Source organism: Centropristis striata, chromosome 1 (assembly GCF_030273125.1).
Source record: "Centropristis striata isolate RG_2023a ecotype Rhode Island chromosome 1, C.striata_1.0, whole genome shotgun sequence".
In the NCBI taxonomy this organism is placed as follows: Eukaryota; Metazoa; Chordata; class Actinopteri; order Perciformes; family Serranidae; genus Centropristis; species Centropristis striata.
The window spans coordinates 33,314,572-33,325,338 of record NC_081517.1 but is presented as its reverse complement, the minus strand read 5'-3'; the positions used below and the strand labels follow the sequence as shown (position 1 = coordinate 33,325,338).

At 39.5% G+C, this 10,767-nt stretch overlaps 1 protein-coding gene across 1 annotated transcript; it reads left to right on the top strand.

Moving 5' to 3' along the window:
- The first annotated feature begins 8,820 nt into the window (after window positions 1-8,820).
- LOC131971756 (sialidase-3-like) lies at window positions 8,821-9,885 on the top strand. The gene is made up of 2 exons (XM_059333346.1): window positions 8,821-8,946; window positions 9,022-9,885. Exons 1-2 carry the CDS (start codon window positions 8,821-8,823, stop codon window positions 9,883-9,885), a joined length of 990 nt encoding a protein of 329 aa, XP_059189329.1.
- Window positions 9,886-10,767: the final 882 nt, after the last annotated feature.

Here is a 10,767-nt window from a genome sequence, read left to right as displayed (position 1 = left end):
ACACACACACACAAACACACACACACACACACACACACACACACACACACACACACACACACACACACACACACACACACACACACACACACACACACACACACACACACACACACACACACACACACACACACACACACACACACACACACACACACACACACACAGCTCTCTGCTGGTGGGCCGCTGCTGCACCGCTCAGTGTGTGGGTGGTCTGGACCAGGTGGAGGAGAGAGGGATTAACACCAGGCCTGCCTAAAGGGGGAAAAAGTACAGAGGGAGAAAAAACAAGAGATGGAGGAGAGAGACACACATCTGTCTACCAGATGTGTGTCCGAACATACGGAGGTGGTTTATGAAATAGAAAGAAGGGAATGAAAAGGCTTTTGGTCACGAGGCTCAGTGACAACTGGATGCATTGTGACTTAAATAACATTCAGCCTCCCTCTCCTTCCTTCTCAATCCCTCTCTCTACTTTTTCTGTGTGTGTGTGTGTGTGTGTGTGTGTGGTTATAACACAAACACACACACACACACACACACATTCATTCTCTTTCCGTCTCTTCTTCCGTTCCCGGAGGAACTTGTGCAGGCTGCTATTATACAGAATAAGCCAATGATGACCACCTGTCAAAACATGTCCAGTTACTGTATGCGTGTGTTTTAGAAGGGTGTTGATGAAAGGGAATGACACAAGTTGAACAAAAGACTGATTTAAATACAGTTTTTAGTGTTAAACATCATAAAAATAAGTATATATACACTTTTATTTTACATGTATTTAACTTATATTTAACCAGGAATTCCCTTGCGTTTAAATTCTCTTTTCTGAAAGAGGCCAGGTCAACACAGCACACCAGTTACAGTTTAAATGGATATAAACCCAAACAGACAGGAGATACATTCATCAAACACACAAGGAACAGACTGAATGCAGCTCAAATAAGGCAGTAGCATTTCTCAGTTACATGGACTTCTAACAAGGCTTTAAATTATACATTTATCTTTATTTTTTTAAAATCAGTTTGAAGTCTCTCTTTTTCCTACAATTCTAACTTATATTTTATTGCACACTTACCTTATTAGCACAACCTCAGGGGTATGCCACCCACCCTGCTTTTCACTGCACAGATTTTACGACAAATTATCTCTTTGAATTGTTATGAAAACGGAAACACTGACAGCTCCAGAAAAATACTACTAAGTTACCTCATCTTCTTTTTGTCATAAATACTTACGTTAAAATCATGTTCACAATTAAAAGACTAAACAATAAAAAATCATAGTTTGACGTATTTAATGGAGAAAAAAGGAGAAGAAGAAAGGAATGGAATTATTACATTCTATGTTTAATTGTAGTTGCTATACAAATCAATAAATATCATACAGACCTGAATGTCAACAGATGTGTGGTTAAACCTGGAAAAGGAAAAATAATATTACAGTTTGTTAATTTGTGACTTAGATGGTGTTCAGAAACATTTGCTTTTTAAAAATCTGTTTTTCAAGGTCAAAAGGTACCTTTACATTTAAACTTGTAAGCTGTCACTTAAAAACAAAGTCATTTAAGTGTTCAAATCAAATCAATCAATCAAATCAAAATTACTTTATTCATCCCCGAGGGGAAATTCAGTTAGTTCTTGGGGGGAAAATGGAAAATTGAACATTTTGCTATTGCATAACAACTGGGCATGTTCATCTGCTGATGGTTCAGGTGTCTGTAATTAAAACAGCTGCAAAATTTGTTGCATCACAACTTCTTGTGGCATAATCTAAACAGTTTGGAAAAAACTGTGGCCAATTAATGATTATCATGGTTATCATGGTTATCATGCGCATTAGCTTTGTGGCTAGCACGAGTCACTTGGCCTTGTTGTGGTGAGATTGATTGATATTAAAGTATAACTTCAATAAATCAGGTCTCTACTGGGAAACTGCATTGCAAAATGGCAGCTATTAATGAAAAATGTGTTGTGTGGCAGAAAAAACGGCTGCTTTACCATAAAAAGGTATAAATCTGTGATGTTAACAGTTATCCTGTAGGGGCATGTGCAATTATTTAATTGCTACTTTGAGTTATGTTGCAACATGTCTCTGTGGTGCAACCACTTTTATTTTTGTAATGCATGAACATTTACTAGCTATAACCGGACCAAGTCTGGCTGTGCACCAGGATCTAATGTGTTCATCATTGTAATACACACAGTGATATTTTTGTTCATTGAATGCTGAATTACTACTACCAAACAGGTTACAAATTATTAAAATTAAACATTTGATTACAGCTTGCACCCCACTTTTATATACATACCCTATAAATATGTCACATTTCTCTGCCCTCACCTCTGAATATCTGCAGCTTTTTAAAATTAGCCCAGCGCACTAAATGTTACATGACACCTTCACATTGCTTCTTTGAGGTCCAGCTCTGGTCGAGTTCCTATGGATTCACTGTTTCTTCCCTCTGCAGCATGTGTGTATGTGTGTGTGGTTTACAGCTGTTTACATAGCTAACAGTGGGAGAGCCTCGTTCAACCAGCCCTACCTCTGGGATTCAGGCATCTTGAAGGCCTATAAACTCTGGATGAAAGCTGAGGCCAAATTAATAAAGTTTAAGAGGATAAAGATGTGGCTTGTTACACAGCATGGCATTAAAATAGCCCTACTAAAAGACAGAAAACAATCTGTATTTACAAGTTCCTGGCCATAGAACATCATACAAAGTAGACCAGTTTGTGTTTGTGCGTGTCCTGTTTGTATTACATATTTTGCCCTTTCAATACAGAGTCTTTCCTCGATACTACATACTTGACCTCAGAGCTCACACATAATGAGATATTAAGTTAAACCAGCGAGCATGGAAAGGCAAACACTCAGGGAGGCCTCGATCCACGTTCACCGCAGTGTTCTCGCCGGAGTTGCTCGGAACTATTAAAGGCTATTTTTCGTTGATGCTCTGGTTATTGGGTGCTATTAGCTTTTTATCCTGCTTGGCACTGTAATACTTGTTGTTCTTTCAGAGCCGAGCTGTGAAACTTACCTTTCTGCGCACAAGTTATAGAGCAATAAACTCTGGAAAATAAAGTGCCTGGATTCCTCTAAATACTCCATGTTATCTTGTGTAATTACTTGGATGGTGAATATAGAAAAGCTTACCGATATGAGAAGTGTGTGGGCCTGTGAGGAGGTGTTTAGGCCAGTGTGTGGGCATGTGTTTGGTCTATACATATCTATCATAGTGCACAATGTGGTGGGAGCCTTAAGCCTGGACAAAATATCTTCCTGCAATATCACATCCATCATTGTTTGGTCGTGGGAGTGAATGATGTAACTAATAGTATAAAAAGAATTTTTTGGGATTATCTTCCCCTGTTGAGCCAATCAAAGCTTAGTATGTGTGCTTTACAATAAAGATGTCATTTGTTTTGAAAAAGCCAGAAAAAATAAATTCAGGAAAGGATGAGATTGACGCAGTTGAACTGAGTTAAAAGGCATAAACCTTTAAATCAGCTGTCAGTCTGACATCAACATGAACAACTTTAAACCTGCAATAAATTATATTTTTTGGCCACATGGGGGCAGCAGTGGTGAACACACCAGTCGTATGTTAATGTTGGCGAACTTGTTATCGCTTATTTACACATCGTGCAGTTGCAGAACAACATTATCATTTGTTTGGAGTTGTTTCAGTGTTCCCTTATGTGATTTGTACGATTTCTTATACAATTTTAATTCTATCTACTGCTACTCGATGCAGTTACATACAGTAGATGATGTAGGTGAAATAGAAGTTGATGTCGAGAGTGAAGTTTATAAGTACAGAAGTGATGCTGCTTTCTAGTCAAAGTCAGAGGTCTGAATATCCGAGTTGAAATGTCCAACTTTTGGACCTTAAGAGTTCCAGGTGCACAACGCCAGATGTACACACAACAAAAAACAGGACAAAACTGATGTTCGTTTGGCAAGTGTATACACAATTGGACTCTCGGCAGGCCAGCCTTCTTGCATATAAAAGCATAACAGTGAAGGAAAAACTATGCACGATGCAAATGAATGTCAGTTGTAATGGATTTGCAAATCATTGCATTCTGTTTTTATTACAATTTTCACTGTTACAGCTTTTTTAGAATCAGGGTTGCAATGAGGACAGAAGCCAAGGCAAAGGGGGCATACAGAGTATAAAGAACGACAAAGATGAAAGATTATGACTACAGGATCTTTGTGAGGGCAAAAAACAAACCCCCTCCCAAACAGCCTGAACATGAACACAATGATTTGCAACATGCAAGCTTGGATTTGCAACATGAGATCAGTTTCTCCTACTTATTTTTTACCTTATTCACTAATAAAACAAAACAAAACATGACAATAACACCAGGACTTGTGCTGGAGCATACTTGATTCCTTGAGACAGGACTCTTGTGAATTTGTGAAACATGACGCTGCCTCGATTCATGATCTAAGCAGACATTTAACACAAGTCTGTTATTTTCACTGCTTACCACTCAAGGACAAATATTAAACGGTTTCTCACTGTGTGGTCTACCATCGACTTTCCTTCAAAAATTAAAGGTCAGACATTTTATTTATATAAATGCAATGTGAGAGCAGTGCTTGTGTTATTATCTGTTTGCTTTGGAAGACAAATCAGAATTAAAAAAAGGACTAAAGCTCTTTGATCACGTGCTAAAGCGATTTGTTTTTCTTCATCCGTCATTTTCCCTTCATTCCACCGCATGAATTATTGCTGCAGCTTACATTAACAAACACTGAGCGTTTCATTGAAGTGTACAGCCTGACAGACAGGGTCTTTCCTCTCTGCTGCAGTAACAGATGAGCATCAGATTCAAAGCATGTATCAGTGTGAATGGAGCTGTCCATCAGCACACACACACACACACACACACACGAGCCGTCCATCACAAGCAGCCTCAAATGAAACAGACTCCGTCACATCGTTATCCCTCTCCCATTCATCCTTCCTCACTCACAATCCAGGAAAGCTTGTATTTGTATGATCGGAAATCTGCTACAAATCTGGCAACCATATGCCGGGACATATTCAACTTTCATGTCTTTCAACTGGGTCTTTTTTTCCCCCGGCGTTATGAAAGAGTCTGCCTCGCTGCACATGTTCATCTCCCTTGTTTCGTATTCTTTTTGTTTTTGAAGTGAATCCTAGCATTGTGTGGTGGCTGACAGTGCTCCACGTAGCGAGGCCTTGTGCTGTGTGAGTGAACGTTTGGGGGATTATGGTTCAAAGGGGGCTGCGCTGAGCTTGTACAGACGACTCATGGTCTGCATATTCACTTATTCCTGTTACAGGTTGTCAATAACTGGGGAATGTATTGCAGATTGGTTCCATATTGCTGTTCCCTTGTTCTGATATTAGCTGTTTTTTGACCTTTAGTTGGATCACACAATTTACTTTGAAGAGCTCAGAAAACGGATACAGCACAGTCACTTTAAGAGACGTGCAGTTCAAGTGAAACTTTATAACCGGCTTTGTGTCATTCCAGCATGGGCAGAACATGCAGATCAACACCACCCGTCCTCCCAGCCCAGTTGCCAGAAACAAATGTTTGTATTTTGTGGTTTTGCAAACCACAGATATGTTCATCTGCAACATAATTTATGTGTGGCGATGAAGCAATATGTTGAAAGCTGTGTACAGTACCAGTAAAAAGTTTGGACACACCTTCTCTTTCATTGGGTTTTCTTTATTTTTTATTATTTTAAACATTGTAAATTGATAATGAAGACATCAAAATGAAAGAACACATACAGAATATTGTAGTAAAAAGGTGTTAAATGAACCAGAATATGTTTTATATTTTAGATTCTTCACAGTAGCCACCTTTTGTTTTGATGGCAGCTTTACACACTTCTGTTAGTCTCTGAGTCAGATTCATGAGCTGCTCACCTGAAATGGTTTCAACTAACAGATGCGTCAAGAGTTAAATAGTTTTTGTTTACTACATAATTCTTTATGTGTCCCATCATCATTTTGATATCTTTGATATTAATCTACAATGTAGAAACTATAATAAAAATTAAAGAAAAGCCATTGAATGAGAAGGTATGTCCAAACTTTTGACTGGTACTGTAGGTCCACTGTTGGGTGGGCAGGAGTTGAAGTGGTGGCACCAACCAACCCAAGACTTTGAACAGAGAGGCCAGTGTTTGCCGCCTGTTTTAAATTTTGTCTGGAATTAGTGCAATTTAAGCCTAACCCTGTAATTTTACCTAATTTAGCCAAGTAGTTTTGGTGCCAAACCTAACCAAACATTTTTAAAGTGTTTCCAAAGAGTTTAAAATAGTTAATAACAGTGATAATGCCGTCACATGTTTGCAGAGTTCTTTAAACAGAGTTTGCCACCTGTCACAGCCAGAATGGGTTGCAGTGGTAGATAAATTTAGAGATTCAGCATAATCTGTGATTTACCAACATTTATTCAGGTGACTTGGTTGGCCCTCCCATCCATACCAACAGTGCCTGGAGCTACTCACTCTCTACACAGTCATCCAAATGGGAGATGATCAGATAATCACCAGAGATGAGATTGTCTAGAGGCACAGATCTGGGTTCTGAGGTTGAAGAAGGAATATATGGGGTTAAATGGAATGAGATGAGACTTTGTATGATGTGACAGAACAAAATATGTAATGTTGAACAAGACAACATGAGCGAAGAATTCAAGACAGTTCAGGCAGCCAACTCAAGTCTGCGGCCACACTTCCGTGGCCTTCTCTTCCCACTGCGACATATATCCAAATGCATTTAATTATGGAAATATCTATGTAAATTGTCAGTGCTCCGCTGCACCACACTTGCTGCTAAACAAACCCCACCTCCACCCTAGCATCCACCTGTCGGCTCCAAGTCACCGGAGTTAGTATTGTCCCTCCCCTCTCTCTTTCTCTCTCTCACTGCTGTGCTTGGTAGAGCCTGCACTCCACATTTTCTACATTCAGAAACGAATACATCACGCGAGGTGACTGACTTAACAATAATGATGGTGATTGTTATTTTCATGGTGAAGTAATGAGGTTTCATCATGAAAAACTTACCGTACCGGCATGATGCACACTGACAAAAAAGGCAACCAACTAAGAAAACAGAAGTTCACAAGCTTCACGTTTGAGCGAAGGAAGAGCGAACAAAGTTCAAGGGTAGTGAGCTTTTATGAGAGTTGAGTCAGTGTGGTCCTCAGCTGCATGCTCAGATGGGAGGTTTGTCAACACAACACAACAGCAGAAATCCTCCAAGTCATCCCACTCTTCCTAACGTCTCCCAACTGCGGTAGACACATCCAGAGCTGGTTAATTTATAGGGAGGTAGAGGCAGGATGGGTGGAGGAGGAGGAGGAGGAGGAGGAGGAGGAGGAAGGAGATGTGAGTCTTCTACTAAGAAAACAAAGGTTGGCCTTGCTGTCTTACTTCTCCTTCCCGCTACCCACACATCAAGTTAGATCTGGCTGGCGGCTGTCTGGCCCTGAGGACAGCAGCATGGGAGCAGAAATGCACTTGTTCCAATCACATTCAAAACACTTCACAGCTGTTTGTTTTTGCTGATTTAGGTCTTCCACATTTATTTACTGACAAACCAGTTCAAACTAGTCAGTTTGAATTTAATGACAAGGGTTGATGTGTACATATTTGGAAAGTATCTTAAGTACAGATTTGTTTGTTCAAAAAGTATTTAAGAGTTATCAAGCCAGAGCTCATTAATGATCCCTCCAACTCTTGTTTCCCTGGCTTGGGTCTCCAGCACCTGTCAGCTCCACTTTTTTACGAGCCCTAGAGGCAGGAGTGGATACAGAGCAGCAGGGTATAGCGGTTTGAAGGGAGGAGAAGCAGGGAAGTGGGAGGAGGAGAGGAAAAGGGGGATATTTGTGATATTTATGGGCTGTGCAGGGTGGCACATGGTGCAGCATACAGCACAGTGTTGCATGGCACTACTGAAGCAACATGTATGGGACCACCGAAACAGCTTTCAAGGGTTCTTTGCTGAAGTTATCATCTGTCTCAGATACATAATAACAATTATTATTCCTAAAGACTTCAACAAAGCCAGAACTATGACTCCATTTAACACTTTAATTTAAATCAGTGTGTGTGAAGCTGCAATCCAATCGCATAACAAACTGTGGTTATCTTACTGCTGTTTTCTGTACAGAGGTACAACTTTACTCCTCTTTAAAAGGTATATGTAACCTTCACTCATTAAAATCTCTAAATACGTCTAGACCTATGTTATAGGTTTTGCTGAGAAGTGAATTCTGTTATCCAATATGTTTCCAACAATGTTAAAACCCAGGGAAATCTGTAGTTGCCTGAAAAAGTAATCCAATACAGGAACATTGTGAGTCAGACCTTCCAAATTCTAAATGTAAATGGCTGTTATTCTAAGTTGATTCGCAAATTGAATAGATTTTAAAACACACTACTAATCCACCTTGTATTAAGCACCACTATGTTCCTGCTATGAAATGAATACTTGTCTCTCTCTCTCATTTTCTGAAAGAAGGAAAGGGAAGAAGGGAACAAAACCTCAAAGTATTCTTATCAAAGTACTTGTTTGAACATTGAGTTTCGGGCTGTACAATAAAGACTCCTCCCTCATTCAAAGGTTGCACCAGCCAGCCTGATAAAAAACCAGAGGGCAAACTTGAACTCAAATTTACAGCAACCATGGGCAAGACACACTCATGTCAACGTCATGAACTAAAAGAAGTAGAGAAAACCGTCTTTAAAACCAAAAAGGGAGACGTGTACAGGATTCCTGCTCTTACCTACAGCTGAAACAACAAAACCCTCATGGCCTTTGCAGAGAAGCGGAGGACATGGAAAGATAGCAGCTCAGTGGCGCTGGTCATGAAGACAGCAACAGTGAGCACGGATGGAAACACTCATGAGGTAATTATCCCAAGCTGCTGTTATTTTGTTTATTATTTGTGATGATTTTCCTTTTAACCGTATCCAGGCTGTGTATTAATCTTTGTGTAATATATTTTCTAGTGGTCAGAGCTAAAACCAGTAAAGAAGGCACACCTTGATGGACACCGACCTATGAACCCCTGCCCAGTGTATGAGAAGACAAGCCAAACACTTTTCCTGTTTTTCATCTGTGTTGAAGGCAATATCTCAGAGCGGTGGCAGATAAAACATGACTGTAACAAGGCTCGCCTCTGCTATATTACAACTACAGATGATGGCCATAGTTGGAGTGGCGTGACTGATTTGACAAACCCACTGGTAAAGGAGCAATGTTGGGCCACGTTTGCTGTTGGGCCGGGCCATGGTCTTCAAACAGAGGCTGGTAGATTGATTGTCCCCCTTTATGCTTATGATAGCCCTAAGACTAAGCCTAAAGCCGATCCTACTCCACATGCTCGCTCACTATACAGTGATGATAATGGCAAAACATGGCAACTTGGTGAAATGTTACAACATGAGTCACTCGAATGTGAAATGGCCGAGTTTTTTGATGAGAAACAAGAAAGCTCAATCTACTGCAATGCCCGTACTACAGGAGGCAAACGAGAAGAGGCGGTCAGTAGAAATAATGGAAAGGATTTTTCCGAGCTTAGTCCTAGAAAACTTCCTGAAACAGGTAAAGGCTGTCAGGGAAGTGTGGTCTCCTTTCCAGCTCAAGGTAAAGATACTGAGAGCCAAAACAAGTGGCTGCTCTTCAGCCACCCAGAGAGCAAGAGCAAAAGGATCAATTTAGGAGTGTATCTGAATAAATCTCCAGGCAACCCAAAGACATGGAGCAAACTGGGGATCATTAACAAAGGACCCAGTGGTTACTCAGATCTGGTTTACATTGATGACGGTTGGTTTGCATGTCTCATGGAGTGTAGGAAGAGGCGTGAAACTTAACAGATAGCTTGTAAACTTTTCTGCTACAATGAAATCAAACAGGTACTGAAGGGTAAAAATGCATAAAAGCCTTCAAAGTAACATGTTGTGTAATACAACTGCACTGAAATCTTATTAATAACTGCTGCATGTTCAAAGTGTTGGATAATGATTTATAAACCATGATATGATTACCTTAATCATCCATTGAAATGGTTGCCTTTGTTTGGATTATGATTTCAGAAAATGATCTATGACACTGTACTAACATTTTATACTTATACTCAACGTTGTTAAATAAATGTAAAGAATAAAAAAATATTTTTGGCAAATAATTTCTGTTATAAGAGCTTTCTTAAGTCTCTGGTTTTCTTAGGTAAGGAGGAATGTGTTTGACTGAAAAAACAACCAAAAAAATACTTCCTGTTTTCAAATGAAATAGAACAGTGATATACTGTTTGTTAAAACAATAAATTGCTAATGTGGTAAACACTAACTACTTGTGTTTTTTCTGTTAATCTAACTGTAACTGTAGGGAATTGTTTTTAAGACCTCCAATGAAATGAGATGTGCAGTCAACATGTAGAGATGATTTATATGTTTGAACTGTGGTTGTGTCTGGTTGTTATTTGACATTTTACATGTACTGAAATATACGATAACATATTGACGGTTCTTAAACACAATCAGAACATAAAAGTTAGTTTTGTTTTTCCACCTGACTGATGTGATCAAGGCCTGACCCTAACTTGCTTTCCTGGCATTCCTTCCAGTTAAACAATAACCAAACTTTTAGTTCGGCTCCAAGCAGAAATTTAATCTTTTTCTTTTATATTAACCAACATTTAGTTCAACACCTATTATTCTCTCTCTCTCTCTCTTACAGTAAAACATTAACAACAC

What these genes read in the sequence shown, in the direction of transcription:
- LOC131971756 (XM_059333346.1), top strand. Translation starts at nt 8,821, where the DNA reads ATGGCCTTTGCAGAGAAGCGGAGGACATGGAAAGATAGCAGCTCAGTG. An exon ending in TCCCAAGCTGCTGTTATTTT is followed by an intron (nt 8,947 to 9,021) that starts GTTTATTATTTG and finishes TATATTTTCTAG; the next exon opens with TGGTCAGAGCTAAAACCAGT.